This window comes from Culex quinquefasciatus, chromosome 3 (genome assembly GCF_015732765.1).
Source record: "Culex quinquefasciatus strain JHB chromosome 3, VPISU_Cqui_1.0_pri_paternal, whole genome shotgun sequence".
In the NCBI taxonomy this organism is placed as follows: Eukaryota; Metazoa; Arthropoda; class Insecta; order Diptera; family Culicidae; genus Culex; species Culex quinquefasciatus.
In genome coordinates this window covers 127015141-127038942 of record NC_051863.1, presented here as the reverse complement: position 1 = coordinate 127038942, position 23802 = coordinate 127015141, and the positions used below count along the sequence as shown (strand labels likewise).

The following is a 23802-nucleotide window of genomic DNA, read 5'->3' as shown; positions in this document are numbered from 1 at the left end:
ACTCTCCATTGTTGATGTATCTAAAAAAGTTGATTTAATTGCGGAAAAGTGATGAGAATTGGTCGAACGGCTTAGAGTGATTAAAATGGGTATATTTCCCCTAAGTCCGTTCCAGCTATTGCAGGTGTTCGACTGCATCAAAAGGTAAGCTAAGATATACTTCATTCATAAAAAAAAACTGGGAACATAAAAATCAGAGTGGGGTTAAAGGGATTGCCAATTTTACTCATATTTTTATTTGATTAAAATTACCCATATATTTTTCTATTCACAGGAAGCGAGTTGTGGCGCTATAACCACGGCAAGTAGTGTCCAGGGCATTTGTGGAAATACAGTGTCCCATCCACGGTCCCATCCCTGATGGTCCCGGAGCACCAAAACTTCTAAGCATGGTGGCTCCCAACGATAAATTGCCTAAACAAACAGGAACGTGAGCGTTTCTTCCTCCCCTGTCGATTCAGAACTGTGTTGGTGTTTGAACATTCGTGCTCAAACTCAATCCAATTCAACGAATCATCTTTGCGGTAAACTTTACGCAGTTGGCCTGGCCACTTTAACGTTTGTGATGTTTCAAAGCAATTTATTGCATTGGGGCACTGCAATTGTTAATAATGACAACCTACCTAAGGCATTTTCCAGGATACCCTCGAAAGACTGGCTGCGCTAGGGTTAGATTAGATTAGATTAGATTAGATTAGATTAAGAATTTACGAATTTAAGAATTTAAGAATTTATGAATGTAAGAATGTAAGAATGTAAGAATTTAAGTATTTAAGAATTTAAAAATTTAAAAATTTAAGAATTTAAGAATTTAAGAATTTTTGAATTTAAGAATTTAAGAATTTAAGAATTTAAGAATTTAAGAATTTAAGAATTTAAGAATTTAAGAATTTAAGAATTTAAGAATTTAAGAATTTAAGAATTTAAGAATTTAAGAATTTAAGAATTTAAGAATTTAAGAATTTAAGAATTTAAGAATTTAAGAATTTAAGAATTTAAGAATTTAAGAATTTAAGAATTTAAGAATTTAAGAATTTAAGAATTTAAGAATTTAAGAATTTAAGAATTTAAGAATTTAAGAATTTAAGAATTTAAGAATTTAAGAATTTAAGAATTTAAGAATTTAAGAATTTAAATTTAAGAATTTAAGAATTTAAGAATTTAAGAATTTAAGAATTTAAGAATTTAAGAATTTAAGAATTTAAGAATTTAAGAATTTAAGAATTTAAGAATTTAAGAATTTAAGAATTTAAGAATTTAAGAATTTAAGAATTTAAGAATTTAAGAATTTAAGAATTTAAGAATTTAAGAATTTAAGAATTTAAGAATTTAAGAATTTAAGAATTTAAGAATTTAAGAATTTAAGAATTTAAGAATTTAAGAATTTAAGAATTTAAGAATTTAAGAATTTAAGAATTTAAGAATTTAAGAATTTAAGAATTTAAGAATTGAGATGCCTCGGATTTTTTTCAATGATTTTCGGATCTTTGAGTTTATGTAAATTTAAATTCAAGAGTTCATATTTTTTTATTTTTTTATGATTTTGCAAGCTCTAGATTAAATCTGGAGTTTTTTTTTAAAAGGACCAATAAACCAAATTTTCAGTTTTTGCTTTTTGGGTGTTTTTGAATGCCCCTGACTCAAGGCGGTTCTAAAAACACCCAAAAAGCAAAAACTGAAAATTTGGTTTATTGGACCTTTTCAAAAAAAACTCCAGAAATTCAATATTATTTATTTCAATTAATATTTGCTTATTGGCTAGCCCCTCTCTGCTGCTACTCACGGAACTCAAACGTTCGGCACTCTTCTGCAGAACAACCAGTCTACCAAGCTCAACGTCGTTTTTGTTTTGACGTTTGCTTTGGTGATGTCAATCCATTAGGTTTTGCGCCGACTCGATTTAGAGGTTAGAAGAAGTGCACTGTTTACATGGAGACCATGTAAACAGTGCACACGACCTGTCAAATGACGTCACGGTGTAAAACCTAATTGTTGTTACCTCGTCGCAACAAATTTTGTGCATCTGTGGCAGCAGCAGCAGCTTCCAAAAGAGTTATAAGAAATAATATATTGTTTAAAATAGTTGGAAATATTTTTTCAATAGTTTGCCGAAAGTCGAGTTCTTGACCCACTCATCATGGATCCAGCACTGCTCCGCGAGCGGGAGGCCTTCAAGCGGCGGGCGATGGCCACCCCGACGTATGTCACCTAAATACTTTTACAAAATGTAAAATTTTAAGCAAGTTTCTTTGATCAGCGTGGAGAAGAAAGCCCGCATCGAGCCCAGCTATGCCGCCCCGAAGGACGTCAAGAAGGCCCGGCCGGCCAACGCGCCGCCCAAGATGGATGCTAGCAAGTATGTGTTCTGAATGATTCCGTTTTGGAGGTGAAAATTGAATTCTTTCCTTTTTAGCTACAAATCCATGTCCGGAAGTTCTCAGTACCGATTCGGTGTGCTGGCCAAAATCGTGAAACACATGCGATCTCGTCACCAGGACGGCGAGGACCATCCGCTCACGTTGGAGGACATTCTTGACGAGACAAACCAGCTGGACATCGGTTCCAGCGTGAAGGCCTGGCTGCAAGGCGAGGCCCTCAAGAACAATCCAAAGATCGAGGCTACACCGGATGGGCGGTTCATGTTCAAGGCGGTGTACAAGATCAAGGATGGCAAGAGTTTGCTGCGGCTGCTGAAGCAGCAGGACCTGAAAGGACTTGGTGGAGTCCTGCTGGACGACGTCCAGGAATCGCTTCCGCACTGCGAGAAGGTGCTGAAGAACCGTGCCTCGGAGATCGTTTTCATTACGCGACCAAACGACAAGAAGAAGGTTCTGTTCTACAACGACCGGTCGGCAAACTTCCAGGTCGAGGAGGACTTTGTGAAGCTGTGGCGTTCGGTCGCCGTGGACGCAATGGACGACGCCAAAATCGACGAGTACCTGGAGAAACAGGGCATCCGGTCGATGCAGGATCACGGTCCGAAAAAGCCGGCCATCCCGAAGCGCAAAAAGGCGCAGAACAAGAAGCGCCAGTTCAAGAAACCCCGCGACAACGAGCATTTGGCGGACGTGCTCGAGACGTACGAAGACAACACGCTGACGCAGTCCAACGCCGTGCAGGAAATTAAGCAGAATAACTAGGGAATGGGTTCAACTACAACAACTGTACATTAAACTAACACATTGGGTATTTTCTCGTTTAATTAATAAAACAAAGAACATTCACACAATTAAACGTCTATCTTTATTCAATCAATCCACGTTCAACTTGCGGAAACTTCCCACCATGCCCGATTCAATTTCTGGCGGAGCGCCGCCGGCATCGGTTTCACTCTTGTTCCACAGGGCCGCGGACCGCGAGGTGTCGATCTGCAGCTGCTCATCTAGCGAGAGCAGCCACTCCCGTTTACCTTCCAGCTGTTTGCGCATCTTTCGGTTTAGCGTGTCCACGTTGAGCGCCGTTCCGCCGAACGATTCCGGCCACAGCGGTTCTGGCATGTGCGCGCGGGCATCCAGCGTGGTGTGGTGGCACTGGGCGGGGGAGGAAAACGTGGAAAAATGTAAAAAAAAAAAATCAACAAAATTCTGTGTTGACATAAGTTTGCCGAATTTGCCGAACTAATGCCGAATTTCTTCGTACATGGGGTCATAGGGCAAACATTGTTTAATCAAAAGCATTTCTTTAGCGTTCTCTATTGCGAGATTCCTACTCGAAACGTTTTGTTCGAAGGCTTGAAACGGTGAGATAATCCAAATCACTTTTTACACCTAAGCTCTCATCAGTGTTGCGTTCCTCACGCGCTCACGCGCTCGTGAGCGCTCACTTTTCGCTCATTCGTGAGGAGGAGCGCTGCGCGAGCTAGCTCACGTTTGCCCGCGCTCACGTTTGCTCCGATTTTTTCAGCTCACGTTTGCTCAACGCTCGCGCTCGCGCTCATATTTCGCTCACGGAGCGCTCATTTTGGACGTGTCGCTAATCATTTAACGTTTTTGAGAAAGTTTTTTTTTTCAATTCTAGATGGTTTTTTTTGCGTCAGGTGCAGTAGGGCTGTGGAAATATGACTTTGTGAACAAATTTTATGATATATGAATTGGAATAGCTTAATTTCATCAATCATGTTTTTAAATAAAAAGTTGGATTCGCAAGGGTCAAATAATTTTTTAGACATACAGTCGAATGTATAAATATTTTAGAATTCAAAGGCCTTATTGTAGCAGAGAGGGGCGGAGGGGTATAGACGCCTAAATAAAAGGGCATGTAAACCTTAGAAAAACTTACAAAACAATGAATTGATTCAAGAGGATTTATGCTTCGGTAAGCTCGATCCAAGATTAAATGCTTGTTTGATTAAAATATAACATTAAACTGTTTTATGTACCTAATCAGTGTTTTGACTACATTTCCAGATTGCGGGTCAGAATGAAGCTACCATTAAAAAAAATTATTCCGTTTATTAAATCTTTCAGTGATTAGAAACGGCTAATCATTTTTATAAGGTTAGTCTTTATTTGGCAAACATTTTAGAAAATAGGGTAACATTTTTGAAACAGTTCTATTTTAAATATATGCCTCAAAATTCCTAAGGGTTGAAATAATCCTTTTGACTCAAATCAAATAAATTGTCAATATTTTTCACCACGAAAAGGTTGGCTCTTCTTCCAACAAGTGGATTTTATTCAACACTTTCGCAACCAAACCTCTGAAAATATTCAATTATAAGTTATATATCAATTTTGAACAAGGATGATTGTAACTGTTTAAAAGATTATTTAAAAATAAATAAAATATACATAAATTGTCAATATTTTTGATTTGTGAACAAACAGTGCATCTCTTCACGTCAATGAATGTTTACATTATGAAATTAGTTTTTTGTTCCTTGTTCGAAAAATGTCTAGATTTTAAAGAGAACGTAAATTTCGGTTCGCTGATCAAATCCATTTCATTGCCTACTTTTGTTTGTTCGACCACTTTCTTGTTTGTTTTTGCTGCCTGTGCTGAGATAGTTCTAGAAACTTCGTTTCAAACAGGCAGATGCTTCAACAGGAAAAAACAACTACCTACTTTGGCTCACCAGCTCACGTGAGCGCAAAACGCTCCGGTGAGCGTGAGCGAGCACGAGCTACCTGATAAAAACTCACGCTCCAGCTGGAGCGAGCAAGCCTTCCGTGAGCGCTCGCTCATTCGCAACCCTGGCTCTCATTCACCCCGGGATTCAAACTGACGACCTTTAGATTACCGGGAGAAGACTCCACCACCTGTACTGAGCTAACAACGTAACCTCTACATATGTTTAGGCCAGGACCAACATTTACTTCCCCATCTCGACTCGAAAAATGCCACCGGGACCGACTGGAATCGAACCAAGGCCAACTGGGGTGAGAGGCAACCACACTTACCACTACACCACCGATCCCTCGGCAAAAATTCAAAAGTAAAAAATAAATAAATTTAATAAAAATAAAAAAAATGCAAAAATATAGAACATTTGTTTTTTTTTCTTAATTTAAGCCGATGCAAATATTTTTCAAAGTGTTTGTCCCTCGGCTCTGGCCGGGGTCGAGGGGGGGGGGGGAATATAAAAATAAAAATATATAAATATTGCATGGAAAAGAGTGTTTTAAAATGCATTTTACACTAGTTCAATTGTTTTGCAATCATTAATTTAAAAAAAAATGACCAAAATTAACTTAAACAAAATCGTTATTTTTTTTTTGGATTTAGAATCCAAACTTTTGTTTTAAATATGTTTTTAAACATTAAAATTATTTTAATTTTTTGTAGCTTTTTATTTTTTAACTAAATATTTTTTCTGTATTTTTTTAATTTTATAAGTTTGTTTTGAACGTTAAATAAATAAAAAAGAAGTTTTTATAATTTTTGTTTTTGATGTTGTGGAATTGTTTAAATAGATTTTTTTAGAAATTTTTAGATCTTTGTAATATTGAGATATTTTTGATTTGCTGGTTTTTTTTTTGCTTAAGATTTTTAAATTTTATTTTCAAATCAACAAAACAAATGAACAAAACAATTTTTTTAAATAGTTTTAATTTATAGAATTTTGAAAAGTTGCTAACAACTTTTTAAAATCGAGATTTTTCAGCTTGGGTAAGTTGTAAGCATTAAATTTCAAATAAGAATTTCACTTTTGTGAATAATTGGTTGGAAATAGCACACCCTGCAGACAAAACCGAGAAAAGTTTGTGTTTTTATACAATTGTTTCAATTTTTCCTATAAAAACTTCTACTTTGAGTTTCAATGGGTAAATGTTGACCCATTTTTTCCAGAGTTCCAAATAGCTCAAGAAACAATATTTAGCTTGTGGAGCATGGTTTTGCAAAAAGGCCCATATTCGGTATGGAACGTGGACAAACGAAAAATCCACCCACGTGGTTTATGGATGGCCCAAAAATAAATAAATAAATAAATAAAACCCATGTTTTTTTGGATTTTAAATTAATGATTCCTTTTTGAAGTTTTACATTTTTGTTTGAATTGTTACTTTTAAAATTATCTGTCTTAATGTTTTATCTTGCGGATGTTTTTTTTAATTTTATCAAAACAAAGATTTTTGAAAAAAAAACATTACTTAGAGTGGTAGGTGGTTGCTGTCTTCCTCACATTAAGAGCGTAATGCTATCCAAAATAGATTCAAAAGGGCGGACCTTTCAGTGTTCTATGATTCATTATTCATACCATCAGATTGGGTAATCAGATCTTCATAATTCAGGGCACTTATGTGCTTATAACTTTTGATAGGGTTGTCAGATCTGCAATCTACCGAACTCGTTGGAAAGGTCTTTTGATCACCTATCCAATGATAGATCCGGACAACGTTTTCATCGAAATATATGAGATCCGGCCTCTAAAAAGTGCATAAATAACACTTAAGTGCGCATAACTTTTGATAAGGTTGTCAGATCTTCAAACTTTTGAACTCGATGCAAATATCATTCGAATACCTTTCAAAAAATGTATAACATGACGGAGTTTCTTACAAAAACCACCCTTTTTACAATCTTCCGGACTTTTGTTAGAATCGTTTCTTTAGCATAACTTTTAAAGTATTTTACTAAACTTTATGATTTTCAATAGCGACTTATGGGACCCCAAGATGGATCGAATGAGACCAATACGGTCCAAATCGGTTCAGCAAGTGCCGAGATAATCCAGTGCAAATTGTTTTGATCAACATCCCACCACACAAACAGACATTTGCTCAGAATGTGATTCTGAGTCGATAAGTAGGTATACTTGACGGTGGGTATAGAAGGTCAAATTAAGAATTTCGTTTTTCGAGTGATTTTATAGCCTTTCCTCAGTAAGGTGAGGAAGGCAAAAAGTGTTTTTTCTCTGTCTCTTTTGTTAAATTTTGGAACCTTAGGTGTACTGAGCCAGAATCTCAAATATGAGCAAGATTGGTTGCGACAGGACCCAGCGATCTCGAGTTAAAGTTTACATAAAGTTTGAATCGAGACGTTTCGTTTTGCTATTTTTGAGTAGGAGAAATATACCCATTTTCGTCGTACTGAGCTTTTCGACATTAATATTATTTTCTTGTCACTTTTGCTGTTTTCCGCTATCAGTTTTTTTTTCAGAGAAATCAACAAAGGAGAGTTGCTTGCTAACTTTTGTTTGGGCCTAGGTTTGGGCTATTGATTGCTTTGAAATCCGTAGTATCAGTTCAATAGGGCGAATCTGCGTTTGTAAACAAGCAGCCTCTTTTCCTCTTACTTTACGTGAACTGTCACTTGAGCAAAAGGGATAGACTGCTTGTTTACAAACGCAGATTCGCCCAATTGAACTATTACTACGGAAACAGTCAATAACACTTTATGAAAGCTGTAATTGGGTCCTAAAATGAAGCTTAGATTGCTGATATTATTGTTTACAGCGATAAAGCTTGTTTTTCTGAGTACAATGACCCTTTGTACGACCACAAGGAGTTAAAAAAGGATTTTTAAATCAATTTTGAAAAATTAACCTCGCGGTCCTTCTTGACAGAAAAGCTCCTACATGACAGCTCGTTCCAAGGGGACCATAGTTGATCCAACGAAAAAATGTTGCCTTGTCAATTTTTTTTTGCATTAAAATGAAAAAAAAGTGATCAGAAATGGTTTTTAATCGTGTTTTTTACCGTTGAACATAAAAATTGGCATAGGGCTTTAGTACCCAATTTAAGCAAAACAATGTAAATGAGCCACCTCGACATTGGCCCATTGATTTGCTATAATTCATGATCAATGTTCTGATCGAGGTTCTGATAAGCCGATAATAGAAATGGGCCGAGAAAGGGTATTTTTTCCCTAACTCAACGATTTTTGGAGTTTCAAAAACTCAATGAGTTTAGATTTTGTATTGTTCATAAGAGTTGAACATAACTTGTATTGCTTTTTCTATTTAACTTTTTTGTGCGAGTCGGAATTTGTGTAAAAAACATTAAATAAAAAATCAAATCGTTACAACTCAGTTAAGTGCGCAATATATGCACGTGTGGTAACCCTACGCCACAATCGTGGTACCCCTCGGTTGAGAAACGTCATCTACGATTCTGCCAGACCTGTGTAATACTGAACTTTGGAAATACACTTTCTTCTTGTGTGACACCTCGAACAACGCAGACGTCTTTCCCGTTTCTTCCCTCCGAAATACTGACTTGTTTCAGTGGCGACGTAGGAAAAGTGAGTTGGAAGTTTAGCGGCGTTCCTGTTCTTGGCCGGGCTTTTGCCGTTTGTTTCCTGGATTTTTTTTCCGGATTATCCCCGGCGGAACGGACTTCAGTTTCGGTAGAGGACGGTGCGTTTGTGGACATCGGGTTTTGGAGAAGACGTGTAGCAGCGTTTGGACGTTTTGCGGGTTTCCTGCGTGGTTTTTTCAACGAGGTTTTGACGGGTGAAGTAACCTGAAAACTACGTAAGTACAATTACGTTTGCTACGAGCAGGAGACCACGTTTTTGAGAAAAGTGCGTTTGTCATTTTGTTTTCGCCATTTTCTTTTGCCTAGCAAGCAAGATAATAGGCGGCAGTGTTCTTTTGTGCTGATACATTTTACACACACTATCACACAGCGCATAAGATACACACACTGCAAGTTGTGCTACATTTTTGTGTTGCACGGGTTTGTTGCACGAGTTGTCGCATTGTTCTTTACGCTCTGTGCGACATTTGAATTTTAATTTGTGCGTTTTCGTTTGCAACTTTTAGTTTTGTGTTGCTTTTAGTTTGAGAACGATTTTGTATCTCAGTTTTGTTTTATTTTGCCATGTCAGACTCCAAGATGCCTTTCAACATCGAGCCTTTCATCCCGGGCACGGTTCCATTCTCGCAGTTCCTGGAACAATTGGAATGGGTGTTTGCGCATCACAAAGTGACAGAAGACAAGGACAAGATGACGTCGTTCATGGCAGCATGCAATCGTGAGGTTTACAAGGAAATAAAACGTTTGTTTCCAAGTAAGGACCTCAAACAGCTTACGTTCAAAGAAATCACCGACGCCTTGTTGAAGCGCTACGATAAGCAGGTTGCCGGTTTTATCCAGCGGTTCCAATTTTACAACCGCAAGCAAGGGCTGTACGAATCGGCGGAAGATTTTATTCTGGATGTCAAACAGCACGCGGAGCTGTGCGATTTTGGTGCTTTTAAGGACGTTGCGATCCGCGACAGGCTGATCTGTGGGATGGCTGACTCCGTGTTGCAGGAGAACATGTTTGACGAGGACGATTTGTCTCTTGCCCGAGTCGAGAAGTTAATTATGAACCGTGAAGCCAACAACGCGAGGAAGAAGCTGATTTCTGGTGAATCGAGGCGCGCAAGTGTGTTGAATCGACTGGGTCGACGTGATGGTGCCGCCCCGGATAACAGGAATCGATCTCGCAGCAGAGGACGCGATCTGCGGGGACGGAGTCGGAGTCGTTCTGGTTCGTTTGACCGCAGAAAGCGTGAAGCATCTAAGAAAAAGTTTTTCTGTACGTTTTGCCGTCGTAATGGCCACTCCAGATCTTACTGCTACGATTTGCCCAAGAACAAGAAGCATGTGAAGTTTGTTGATGAGCAGCCAGCAGCGAAGCAGCAGTCGGCTAGTCAACAAAAACAATCGCGCGACAAGTTTAACCGGTCGTTTACTGATGATGAGTGCGACATGCAGTGTTTAAGCATCGCATCGGTAAACAAAGTCAACGAGCCGTGTTTTAGAAAGGTTGTTGTTGCAGGATTGTTGTTGTCGATGGAGGTTGACTGTGGTGCGGCTGTCTCGGTGGTTTGCTGGTCTACTTACAAGCAGATGTTTAACCACATTCCGTTAGAGAAGTGTAATAAGAAGCTCGCGGTTATCAACGGCAGTAGTTTGAAGGTCGAGGGGCAGTTTTCTGTCCTGGTGGAATTAAACGGCAAACGACAGACAGTTTCTCTGATTGTTTTGAGAAGTTTCAACGAGTTTGTACCTCTGTTAGGTCGTGATTGGTTGGACGTTTTCTTCCCTGGATGGCGCAACACGTTTGGAGATACCTGCCAGGTGAATCAACTAGCGACTGCGGCGGACCAAGTTTTAGCTGATGTTGAAAGTAAGTTTGCTAGTGTTTTTGACAAATCTCTTGCTACACCGATTAAAGGTTTTGAGGCTGATCTTGTATTGAAGGATGATACACCGATTTTCAAGAGGGCTTATGACGTTCCATTAAGGCTCAGGGAGCAAGTTTATCAACATTTAGAAAGTTTGGAGAAAGATGGCGTCATAACTCCGGTTGACGCAAGTGAGTGGGCGTCTCCGGTGATCATCGTGGTTAAAAAAGATGGTGGAATTAGGATGGTGATCGATTGTAAAGTTTCAATTAACAAGGTCATCATTCCTAATACTTATCCACTTCCGTTGCCTCAAGATTTGTTTGCCTCTCTGGCTGGAGCTAAGGTGTTTTGCTCGCTAGATTTGACTGGTGCGTATACACAGTTGTTGTTGTCGAAGAAATCAAGAAAGTTGATGGTGATTAACACTATAAAGGGTTTGTTTTTGTACAATCGTTTACCGCAAGGTGCTTCCTCAAGTGCGGCAATTTTTCAGAAGATCATGGAGCAAATTTTGAAGGGCATTGTTGGTGTTTACTGTTATTTAGACGATGTGTTGATTGCAGGCAAAGACTTTGAAGACTGTAAGAGTAAGCTTTACTTGGTTTTAGACCGTCTTTCTAAATCCAATGTAAAAGTCAATTTTAAGAAATGCAAATGGTTTGTTTCAAGTTTGCTGTTTCTGGGACATGTGTTGACAAGTGATGGTTTGTCGCCGTGTCCAGATAAGGTTGAGACTATTCGGAGGGCAAAAATTCCGAGTAATGTTTCAGAGCTTAAAGCATTTTTGGGGTTGTTGAATTACTACGGTAAATTTATTCCCCATTTGTCTTCTCGCCTCAGTTGTTTGTATCGTTTATTGAAAAAAGACGTTAAGTTTGTTTGGACTGGTGATTGTAGTCGTGTCTTTGAAGATTGTAAACAAGCCTTGCTCAATTCAAAGATGTTAGAGTTGTTTGATCCTGAAAAGCCGGTTGTTGTTGTTACTGACGCTTGTAGTTACGGGTTAGGTGGAGTGATAGCACATGAAATCAATGGTGAAGAAAGACCAATAAGTTTCACTTCATTTAGTTTGACAAAAGCCCAGAAATCCTACCCAATTTTGCATTTGGAGGCACTTGCTGTTGTTTGCACCATTAAAAAGTTTCATAAGTTTTTGTTTGGCAAAGAGTTTACTGTGTATACGGATCATAAACCTTTAGTTGGTATTTTTGGCAAAGAAGGAAAAAATAGTTTGTTTGTGACGCGTTTGCAGAGATATGTTTTGGAACTCAATATTTACAAGTTTGAGATTGTTTACAGACCGTCATCAAAAATGGGCAACGCAGATTTCTGCTCAAGATTTCCTTTGCCAGAAGAAGTTCCACTTTCGCTTCAAAATGAGTTTATTAAGACCTTGAATGTTTACAACGAGTTTCCACTGGACCATGTTTTGATAGCGAATGAGACAAAGAAGGACAAATGGTTGCAGAAGATTTTGAGTTACATGCAGCATGGTTGGCCAGATAAGTTGGAGCGTAGTTTGTTGAATGTTTATGCTCAACATCAAGATTTGGAGTTTGTAGATGGTTGCTTGTTGTATCAAGATCGTGTTGTTGTTCCGTATAGTTTGCAGAAACAGATTCTAAAGTTGTTGCATCGGAATCATTCTGGTATAACGAAGATCAAACAGTTGGCACGTCGAACAGTTTATTGGTTCGGCATGAACGGTGATATTGAAAGTTTTGTTAAATCTTGCCATGTTTGTTGCCAGATGAATGTTGTTCCGAAGCAAGTTCCTCATTCTTCTTGGATTCCAACAACGAAGCCTTTTGCTAGAATTCATGCAGATTTTTTTCACTTTGACAAAAAAGTTTTTCTTGTTATTGTTGATAGTTTCTCAAAATGGATTGAAGTTGAGTACATGAAGTTTAGTACAGATGCTAGAACAGTACAGTCAAAGTTTATCAGTTTCTTTGCTAGGTTTGGATTGCCAGATGTTGTTGTGACAGATGGTGGACCACCGTTCAATTCGAGGGAGTTGATTGAGTTTTTCGAAAAGAACAAAGTTGTTGTTATGAAGTCTCCACCGTACAATCCATCCAGCAATGGACAGGCTGAGCGCATGGTTAGACTGGCAAAGGATGGTTTGAAAAAGTTGTTGTTGGATCCAGAGATGAATAAGTTGACTACTGAAGATTTGGTTTCATGTTTTCTGTTTAGCTATCGGAATACTTGTTTGGAAGATGATTCTTCGTTTCCTTCCGAGAGGTTGTTTAGTTTTAAACCAAAGACGCTGTTGGACTTGATCCATCCAAAGAATAGTTTAAGTAAACACTTGACGCCACGTGACGTGGAGAAAGATGTTGTTGATGTTTGTGATCGTCATGTGAAGAGTCGGAAAGTTGATTGGGTTGATCGTTTGAGTCCTGGTGATTCCGTTTATTTTAAAAATTTCAGACCTACGGACATCAGGCGGTGGTTATTATCAAGTTTTGTAAGACGTGTTTCTCCCAATACTTTCCAGATATCCCTCGCTGGTCGTACGTATCTCGCTCATCGCAATCAGCTGAAAGAAGCGCCGAAGGAGGACAGTCGGCGGAAGTGCGTGTTCACGACACGAAGCGAGCGCCGAGGATCTAAGAGGGGGAGAGAGCAGTACGGTGATGCTGATTACGAAGATGGAGACGATAGTTTTTACGGATTCGCTGCGGATTCGAGTATTTTCGCGGACGATTCGCACGCCATGGATGTTGATGTCGATCGTGAGGTCGATTTGGAGTGTGAACGTGCGGAAGAAATTTCAAGCGATCGGCGGTCGAGCGTTGATTCCCAGTTTGATAATGATCCCGTCGAAGGCACATCCACAAGGCGGCTCCCGGATCACTTAGTTCCATCATTTGATAATCGCGTTTTGCGTCGATCGGCGCGATCGAAAAGATATAAGAAAGATTCAAATTTTGTCTACTATTAGGTTTTTTTGATATCTTGTTGAATTGTTGGTTGAATTGTTTAGATATTTTTTCCTAATAGAGTGCTTTGATAAGTTGTCAGATTGTATGATAATTGTTAGGTTTTTTTGATCTCATCGGATTAGAGTTGAGTTTTTGAATAGATCTTTTTTGCCTAATATTTGAAAAAGAGTGTATATAGATTTTGTTTTGTTGTTTTCGATAAAATGAAGAATTGTTATCAAAAACATGTAGGGGTGAGAACTGTGGTAACCCTACGCCACAATCGTGGTACCCCTCGGTTGAGAAACGTCATCTACGATTCTGCCAGACCTGTGTAATACTGAACTTTGGAAATACACTTTCTTCTTGTGTGACACCTCGAACAACGCAGACGTCTTTCCCGTTTCTTCCCTCCGAAATACTGACTTGTTTCAGCACGGTTACAATGCGTGTAATTGCTCTACGCGTTAATTTAATTCTCAAACCAGCGACTCTCTACGTGCCTACACCCTGATGCACTAAGGGAACGTTCTTTTATTACGTAACGCAGTAGGGGGGGAGGGGGGGTCGGAGGCCGTGTTACGCTCCATACAAAATTTTTAAAATTTGTATGGAAATTTTGTTACGAGGGGGGGGGAGGGGGTCCAAAAGTCCGATTTTTCGCGTTACGTAATAAAAGAACGCTCCCTAATCAAAGCCGCCTTACCACAATGCGCTCCTTCAGCTTCTGACTGGTGAAGGTTAGCGCGAAGTTTGCCAACGAAACGGCAAACTTGGGCAGCTTCACCGAGTGAATCTGCCGAATCCGAATCGGCATGGTTTTCGTCATCAGATCGATCATCGTCGCGTACTCGGACAGGTGAAACAGGGACACGAACTTCATGCTGATCCCGGTACAGTCCATCCAGATCCGGACGCCCCCGATTTGCACCTCTTCCTGTTCGGTGAGCGTGTCCAGCATCATCATAACGTATCGCATGATCGAGTCCTGGGTGAGCGTTTCGGCGTCGTAACTGGCCACCCGGATGAAGATTACGGTTCGACCTGCGTCGTCACGTCCCAGGACGGTGATGGGGCAATCGTCCATGATTGAGGCCAGCGGGTCCGCGTTCGGATCTGTACCTTGGAACCATTGGGGCATCTTCTGCCTGGCGGCCAGATATCGCTCGATGGACTCTCCAGCCTGGTGTACGGCAAACTTGCGAAACCGTAGAAATTTGAGCAGAAAGACGTCATCGGTTCTGCAATGCTTGATCGCGGGGTTCTTGACGATCCAATCCCGCAACTGGTTGATTGCATCCAAACGAACTGCGTCGTCTTCCTCGCGAAGTTCTTCCTTAGCCAGCGTCCGAAACTGTTCGGACAGGGTAAACTTGTACGTGCTCATCGTATAGGGTTTAATTGCAGAAAGCTCACTAAACAATTAGAACAACACGACCACGCGTTCGTGACTCCCGTAGACAACTGAGAACCTTTTTGCACAGCCAAGTGTTTAACCTAGAATTGTTGTGCATCCATCGAGGGCAGCCGGCGCGACCATTGCCAACCGGTTGATCTCTCAGCGCCAGTGCTTCCTAATCCCATGCACACAGCTCTAATTACATTGTTCGCCGTGAATCAAGTCGTAAAGTGCAACGCAGCGTTTGATTTGTTGTTGTGACGATCTGTAGCTATCGAACTTTCCTTGAGTCGGATTTTGCGCTGGCCGTGAAGCTGGTCTTGATGTCGGATGTGATGAGCCTAATCGAAATTATTGATCCGTTATGGTTAGGAACTATGGAAAAGGCTAAAAGTATTATTTCATGTTTGGGTTGGCAAGTTTGACAAATTTTCTGGCAAGGCCGAGTCACTTATAGCCTAAAGTGGTTCAAATCCCGGCTCGGACCAACACAACTGGTGATCTTTTCCCTTCTGAATTTCAATTGCTTAGTAAAGGGAAGGTAGTGTATCGTCACAAGCTGGACCTATGAAATGTTAACATTAACCTTTACATGTTAAAATGAAGGTAATAAATAGCCACCGAATCCATTTTGTAAATGCGGCCCAGAAATTCATCATGGATCATGGGAAAAAATACTTTTAAAAAGTTCAGAAATTTTATTTTCAGTACAGTCATCCCTGATATTCGGAACAGTTTACAGATCGGCCAATGTTTAAAAATCATAGAAAATCGATAATTGAATTTAAAGATTCACTTTTACATTCATTTGAAAGCTTTTCTTGTGATCTTTCGAATGCTGTATCGAACAACTGCAAATTTTAACTTTTTTATTAAGTTTTTGAAGAAAAACTTTGAACCTTGAAATTCACAAATTCGGAACAATTTTTTCCTACGGATGTAAACAAACTTTGGTTCTCTCCATGAGTACATATTTTGTACAAAATAATAATTTCACGCACTGAATCCAACGAAACTCAAGCTTAGTTATGATTTATGAATGGTCTGATAACATTTTTTTTTGAATAAATATCAGTTAAATTCAGGTGTTCCACAATTGTGGGAGGCACAATAACATCCCTTAATTATGGAACAGGCAATTTGTTTTGCTGCTCTGAATGAAATAGTCATGAGATGCAGTTTTTTTGTTTTAAAAGTACTACTTTTTCTAGTGAAATAGCAAGAGAATGTCCTAATAAAGACGCTAAAAATAGTAGGGTCGACAGAAAAGATGCATTTGGCATGCTTTTGACAAATTATCACAAAAGTGTTTCAAATTTGCGGGATGACTGTATCACCATAATAAGATGTAACTTGAATAGCACATGCTCAGTTAGGCTAAACCTGGCAAGAAACTGATGGGTATCTCTATATACTGCTCGGTTTAGCTCAGTAAAAATACAACACCTAATTAAACAGCGTGCCACACGTAATTTTATTCAGCATGATAGTGCACTTACAAAACTAAAGCATCTAGCAACAAAAAAACAATAACAATTAAGTCACGTTCGTCACTCCTTGTACGACGTTAATCCACCTCCAGCTTGCGGAAGTTTCCGGCGATTCCTCCGTCGATTTCGCCCGAGTTCAGGTCCAGCTTCCACAGTGCCGAATAGTGCTCGACATCGATCTCCATCTCGTCCAGCGCCAGCAGCTCGTCTCTGGCCTTCTCCAGCTGCTCACCCAGCTTTCGGTTCAGCTCGGCCGCGTCCAGCGAGCCACCGTACTCCTTGATCCACAGCTTCTCCTCAAAGTGTGGCTTGGACTCCTCCACGGTCGAGTAGAACTGTATTGTGATTGTTTGTGGAAAGAGATTGAAAGTTGTTGAGTTGGGGGACTTTTTTTTTGCGAGGAAACTAGAACTTACCGTTACTCTTTCCTTCAGCTTCGGACCGCCCATGGACATGGCCATGTTGATCAGCGAAGTCGCAGTCGATGCCAGCTCGGCAAAGCGTACTTCGTAAAGACGGAACGGCATCAGCTTCGAGATCGATTCCATCGACACCTTAAGATCGTTGATACCCCACAGGCCAAAGTATTTGAGCGGCGTGTTGGAGTGATCGATCCAGATGCGGAGTCCCGCCACTTGAAGAGATTCGTCGTTGTCGAGCAGGTACTCCGAGAGCATGGTTAAGAACCGGAACAGGTGCATCGGAATAAGGTTATCCGTGTTGAATCGACCCATTCGGGCCAGAAGGACCAGCCGACCGTTTTCGTCATGCCCTAGAACGGACAATACCAGCTCATCGAGCATCTGCTTCAGGGTCGCATCACGGGGATCCAGCTTCTGGTACCACTCCGGAAGTCGCTGTCTCACCACCAGATACCGTTCAATCGATTCTTGGGCCTTCGGAACGGAATACTTTCGGTGGCGCAGGAATCGCAGCAAGAATCGGGCATCCGTACGGCACTTACGGATGTACGGATGCTTGGCGATCCAGTCGCGAAGCTGTCCGAGCGAGTGCTCCCGGATCGCTTCGTCCTCGCCCAGCTGCTCCTTGGCCAGCTTCTGCAGATCATCGGACAGGGTGCACTGGTACGGCTCGAAGCTCGCTGGGCACTTTTCCACCGATTCAACAACCATCTTTGCGGGGAGAGTGATATGTTCCGTTCACGAAAGATCTACCGAAACTAACGAATAGTCCACGAGATAAGCGGGGTTTTATTAACCAGCAAAGAAGTAAGGATTGCACAATGATAAAAAAGATCCAACTAACTAGAGCTCCAAAAAATGACCATTAGCTCAGTGATGCGTAGCATAACGCCTGGTGTCTCTCAGAGGTCAGCTAAAAGTTGTGCTTTTTCTTGCGTATCTTGTAGAGAGTTTTGACTGAGTGACGACATTAGATCCCGATACCCTACCACATTTAGTTGCTTTACACAGCAAGGTCACTTTTTAAGACAGTAAATGGGCTCTACGCTGTCGTCGATGACCGTGTCGAGTACATGTGTGCAGTTGCATTTTAATTTTTATTAGATACGTTGTATCACTTTGAAACCATTAGCTGTAACAATCAGCCATCCAAACTTCACCCCTCACTCGTGAAATTAGATAACTTATACAACAGAGTTTCTTAAGCCGATTGTGATGTCTCACCTTTAGAAAAATAAATAAATTTTGAGCTTCGCAATAGGTGCAATTTTCTTTGATCTTAGATCACGACAAATACATAAAAAACAATTGACTGTATATGATCTGATAATAAGTTCTTCATCTTTATTTAAAAAAAAGAAATTATAATGAGCAGCCTTGACCAGAGCTGAGAAAACAAAAACTTCAAATAAAATTTGCATATTTTTTTGTTTTTGAAAAATATGATTGTTAAATAAAAATCATTTTTTTTTTAATTCATTTTAGGAGTAATATTGTAAGTGTTGTGAAGTTTAAACCTATATAAACTGTTCATTTTGGATATTTATGCATTTATAAATTGTTGTATAACGAAAATTCCCTGCTTTAAAAAAATATCTCAAAATAGAAACTATTTTGAACTGGATTTTTCAGAAAAATTAATTTTGATACAATTAAATTAATCCGACGGTAAAATCGCATGCAAAAGCATTCACTTCACCTTAATTATAAAAACTATACACGAAAAAATATTGCAACTAACGGGATTTATACCCAGCACTCACAGGGAAGAGAGGATGGACTGCATATTTCTATTGGTTCATTTTTCAAGATAAAACTGGTGTGATTTGTTAGACTATATCTTTTCTTTAGTCTTTATGCGTTTATGCGTTAAAAATAGTCCGATTTTGCAGAAAATATAAAATAATAAAACAACTTGACATTTTTGAAGCTTATGTCAATAAACGCTTTACATCAAAGTGTGATAAATGGATGCTTCATAAAGGCTGAGAAAGGTAATTTTTTTATTATTATTATTATTATTTGTTTATTTATTCATGTAATATAAGGCACGTGCCTTTTAATTCATTACATTGTGGCGGGAATTCACTTAGTGATGGAGTTATTCAATTTCACTTAACTTAAATAAATTAATGCTAATTTTCTCAAATTTACTACACATTTTCTCAAATGTATCACTGATTCGGGTTGTTGAGTTCGGCCAGGAGTTTGCGCTTGAAATAAGGTATAGACATACTTGTTTTGATATTTAAAGGTAATAGATTCCAGGTTGAAATGCCTCTAAGGAATAATGATTGACTATAATAAGCAGAATAATGTTGAGGTATTAGGAATTGTTTAGATCTGGATGATCTTAGAGGAATTATATTGGAACTAATATAATTAGGTTCACCTGTGTGCATTACTCTAAAGAGTGTGAGACATGATCAGTACTTGTAAAAGTCAGAGAAATTTCACTGTCGTCTATTTGGCGACAATGTTTGTTTTAGAAAAATGTAAAAATCTTGATTTAGAATGCATCAATCTAAAACTGGGTTTCTTCATGTTGTTTGTAGAAGCATTATACATATCGTGATAAATTTTACATGACGATTTACTGATCCTGGACCCTGAATTCAGAACCATCGTTGGCAGTCAATGCCCCAAGAGTTAATGACACAACCTTTAAGATGGTTCAATCGACAGAATTGATTTGTTGTAGATTCCCTGCCAATAAATAAAATTGTAAACTACGGGTTTAAATGGGGTATCTTTTGGGGTAGCACCAATAAGGGGGTGCGCATGGTCGCTTAAAATAATTTCATAGCATTTATGCCAAAATCTACAATTTCATTTATTGGCAGGGAATTCACTAAAATTTAATTTTGTTGATTAAAGCGTGTTCAAGGAGTTTACATTTATCATACCTTGAAAAAACTGCATTTAAATACTTTGATAAGTTTTTCTTATGAATATATATTTTTTTTTTGTATTCATCTAACGGAAAAAGTGCAGTGCTTCTTGGGACGCACAGTCCTGTTTTTTCGTGATAATTTTCGTCTCTTTTGTGTTGCTATTTGTGTGAATGGGGTGATTGGTTTTATGTGAGTAGGTTTTATGTGATTAGGTTTTTCTGTGTTATTTTCTTTCTCTCCATTTCCTCAGTTTGATTTGCGATGCCTTTCCGTCGGGTTGTGTTTTTTTCGCGTTCGTCGTCGGTGTGTTTTTCGTTTTTTTCGCGTGCGTGTATGTGTGTAAAGGTGCGGCTGGCTCTGGTTGTCATCGATAACAATTGAGCCAGTCTGATTTGCGATGCCTTTCGGTCGGGTCACAGGGTTTTTTCGCGTTCGTCGTCGCAGTGCAATAACAACAAAACCTTATCATACCATTTCAGGTCAATAAACATCGTAACTCGTCGTTCGCTTCGTTAATCAGTACCCTATTAAACATGAATCATGTAAAACTCGTAAAACATCTCAATTAAAAAGTCAGACTGTTAAATCCTTCATCATTTAATTACAAATAATTTTGGTTCTATTTTTCCACAGCCGGCTGTCTAAGATTAAACCATTTCAATTAAAAGTTAACAGCCGATAAACGGGAAATGACTCATCCGCAGCATCCGATTGCTTGCCTTGAGAATAAAACATAATACCTTTCAACAAACACTATGATTTTGGGTCGCATCATCATCTTCTATGATGAATCCTGACCAAACACCCTATCCTACTAACAAATTTTCAGGTTCCTGGCGCTTGTGGGGTGTAAGCACAGAGTAAATCAGCTGCCCTAGTAGCAACCTGCGCTAACTAACATTCCCGTTCCTTAAAATCGAGATCTACAAACTGACATGGCGGGCGCCGTTGGTGGCCAATGACTGTTACCTATTCGCAACTGATCTAGCTTTAGCAATCATGGTGTTTTATCTTTTCGGCGCATTCATACATGTTGTTGATAAGGGAAACACCACTAGATCGTCGAAGCATATAATCAGTAGTGCTGAAAGGATATTACGGTTCTGTTCAGCAACGGAGGGGCAACCATGGGTGATCTCTCATGCTCATGCTCAATATATATTTTTTGTATTCATCTAACATTTGTAAATAAATAGAATTCCATTAATTTTAAACAAAAGAAGTGTTGCAGGTAAAGTGGTAGTTTATGATAAGACTTGTATATACAAAATGGGTACACGGAAAAAATCCCGGCATTTCTTTTTCACATTTTATAACTTTACCTAATTTACTTAAGATAATCGAAAAAAAATATTTTTTTTGTTTCTTTTGTTTTATTATAAAGCTGACGTGTGTGACTCCTTAACTACTCTAAAGTGATTTAGAATATTTAGACCCATCTTTAGATCCATCTTGCCAGAATGATGAAATATCTAGACAATGCATTTTTAATTTTATATGTAATCGACCATACAAATTCAAATAAAATTGGGTCACAGAACTGTTTTTTTTATTATTTATTTATTTCAGTTCAACAGTCATTATTTACTATAAGATTATATTCCCTAATACTATATTATAACGTCATGATTCGAAATCCGGACACTTAGTACCATATTATTTTTGTTATAGCTGGCAAAAAATCATGTAATGAGTTGGAAATGTAGAAATATCATCAGAATGTAGTATAAACAGTCAGTTTTAAGAAAATGCATGCAAAATATGTCATTTCTAACAATTTTTCATCAGAATTTGAAAATTAAAATGACTTGTTGTGCTTCGAATCCCGGACACTGTTAAAAGCTGATTCGAAATCCGGACACTTTTGCTTCGAATTCCGGACACTCGATTTTGTTTATGAATCTCACAAATTTGGACTGAAATGTTAGTGAATGGCATTCTTTAGGTCACAAATAAGCTGTTAACATCAAAACAATCGATAGTTTATATAAAAATTTGCTAGAATTTAAGGAAATCAAAAATTTCTGCTTTGCCTTCCCGGTGCTTCGGACGCCTATAAAATATTTCCGTTGAAATGTTTCGCATTTTTGCTAAACTTATACTTTTATTTTATAGAATTATTTTGGCATTATTTACAGCGTTCAAACAAACTTTACATGAAAGTTGATGTTAGAATTCATCAAATAACACAGTTTTGACATTCATAATGCGAATTTATATCCAAATAATTGATAAAACAAGTTGAAGTGTCCGGGTTTCGAAGCGTCCGGGAATTTGAATCATGACGTTATTCTATTGTTCAAATGAACCTTTTATCCCTTTCCCATATTGCCTTTCCTCAATCCTAATCCCCCCCTCCCTCTCCTCCCATAACAAATATTATTATTTGCCAAATTGTCACTAAAACATCACATAAACTTAAACACCAGTTAGTTACTCGGAGCGTTTGGTACGGTAACGGTTCCTGTTGATTCTATGAAATGTGACCCGTCCACAGAATCTGTCTCTGCGGTTTATGCAACGCAGTAGGCCTGGCCGCTTTAATTTTTGCTGTACATTTTTTAAGTTACTCGGATGTACTGCAATCATTAATATTGACAAGAAAGGACTTGAGGCGTAATCTGACCTCAAGTACTTCCAGGCTTTTTTCTTCGGACTGGCTGCGCTTGTGTTCGATTAGATTAGATCAAGTGCATGCTTGTAAACTGATTTGAATGTGTTTTGCAATATTTATTTTCAAATTGTCTCAGCCAAATTGCAACAATGTTGACATCCTGAAAAAATAAAAAAATCAGCAGACTAAGAAAAGATAAAATATTCGTTGAATAGAATAATAATTATAATTTAATAGATAATATTACAGATCGGCAATAAAAGAGTGAGTCGCTCAAAGAGCCGGTTCACTAAAAGAGCGAACGAACCATGCATGGCTCACAAAAAAGAGCCGCGGTTCTTTATGGAACTCTGATCTTTTGAAAGAACCATCCCAAGATGTAATGATTGACTCTTTGAAGGGATCTAATTTTTTCGTGGCACTTTGAGAGGGGACCATCCATAAACCATGTGGACACTTTAGGGGGGGGGGGTATGGCGATTGTCCACGCTCCATACAAAAAAGATTTTTTTTGTATGGACAATTGTCCACGAAGGGGGGGGGGGGGGGTTCGAGATTCCCAAAAAAGTGTCCACGTGGTTTATGAATGGTCCTGTATGAGCTGTATCGTCATATTTCGTTCCATTGCAACTTTCTCAGCAATATAATAATTCTAATTTTAATATTTTAATATTTGAATTAAAACATAAGTATTGCCCGAATACAAACTTAAGCATTTAGCATAACTTGGAAAATTTTACCAAAAATCTACAAAATAACCGGTGATTTCTTTCTCCAAATAAAATATCAGCACTTGTTCAATTTTGGCAGAAATAGACGCGATTTGGAAATATTAATAGCAATTTTTTTCCCAGAAATCTTAGATGTAAGTTTAGGTGCCATTCGAACGTTTTGGTTAGAGTCAAGGTTCGAGTCGACATTTCGTTTTTGTTTTTTTTTAAATAATTTATACTAGTCCAATAACAATAAAAAAAATCACACCATTCTTACAAATAGCCATTTTAAAGAAATTTTGAAAAAGAGCGAAAGAGCCGCTCTTTTTTATGAGCGAACGAAAATGAGCGGCTCCTAAAAAAGAGCGGTCTTGCCAACCGCTAGATAATATGTTAACAATTGCAGAATCATAACAGTATTGAGATTTTTTAGGCTTACAATTTGAACATTGACGGCTACTGAATATATAGAAATTTCTGAACAATATCAAAATTAAGCAAACAAACCTTAGTAATGATATTTTAAAGAAGGCATATTTTTTTTGCACCGTAGTTCAAAATGGTGTAAAATTGCACCGGAGTTATTATTTTTGTCTTTCGATTGTTGACAGTTGAGTAATGGGAAATGGCAGTGATTTTAAAACAAGTTTTTGAAATCTTTTTTGTTGAAAAATAAGCATTTAAGTCAGGCATAAATCGAGCGCCCAATTTTACATAAAAGTCTCTTAGAAACCAAATTTTAATCATTTCGCTGTTTCAAGTTAGAAATTATCGAACAA

At 38.6% G+C, this 23802-nt stretch overlaps 4 protein-coding genes across 6 annotated transcripts; 2 read left to right on the top strand and 2 right to left on the bottom strand.

Annotated features, from left to right (window-relative positions):
• The first annotated feature begins 1962 nt into the window (after positions 1-1962).
• LOC6047329 (general transcription factor IIE subunit 2) lies at positions 1963-3229 on the top strand. The gene is made up of 3 exons (XM_001864370.2): positions 1963-2199; positions 2258-2356; positions 2414-3229. Exons 1-3 carry the CDS (start codon positions 2138-2140, stop codon positions 3138-3140), a joined length of 888 nt encoding a protein of 295 aa, XP_001864405.2. The 5' UTR covers positions 1963-2137; the 3' UTR covers positions 3141-3229.
• Positions 3221-14978, bottom strand: LOC6047328 (retinaldehyde-binding protein 1). The gene is made up of 2 exons (XM_001864369.2): positions 14198-14978; positions 3221-3530 (listed from the first exon to the last, which is right to left on the bottom strand). Exons 1-2 carry the CDS (start codon positions 14876-14878, stop codon positions 3252-3254), a joined length of 960 nt encoding a protein of 319 aa, XP_001864404.2. The 5' UTR covers positions 14879-14978; the 3' UTR covers positions 3221-3251.
• LOC119769631 lies at positions 8157-13874 on the top strand. Of its 3 annotated transcripts, none has more exons than XM_038262822.1 (3): positions 8157-8914; positions 9271-10560; positions 13065-13874. In XM_038262822.1, the coding sequence occupies exons 2-3, from the start codon at positions 9279-9281 to the stop codon at positions 13178-13180; spliced, it is 1398 nt and encodes a 465-aa protein (XP_038118750.1). In that variant the 5' UTR covers positions 8157-8914; positions 9271-9278; the 3' UTR covers positions 13181-13874. The 3 variants fall into 3 exon arrangements, with proteins under 3 accessions (XP_038118750.1, XP_038118751.1, XP_038118749.1); XM_038262823.1 differs by lacking the exon at positions 8157-8914 and having other exon boundaries at positions 8927-9918; positions 10450-10560; XM_038262821.1 differs by lacking the exon at positions 8157-8914 and having other exon boundaries at positions 8927-10560.
• Positions 14979-16340: 1362 nt separating the features above from the next.
• LOC6047327 lies at positions 16341-17633 on the bottom strand. Its single transcript, XM_038263106.1, has 2 exons — positions 16797-17633; positions 16341-16715 (listed from the first exon to the last, which is right to left on the bottom strand). The coding sequence occupies exons 1-2, from the start codon at positions 17511-17513 to the stop codon at positions 16458-16460; spliced, it is 975 nt and encodes a 324-aa protein (XP_038119034.1). The 5' UTR covers positions 17514-17633; the 3' UTR covers positions 16341-16457.
• Positions 17634-23802: the final 6169 nt, after the last annotated feature.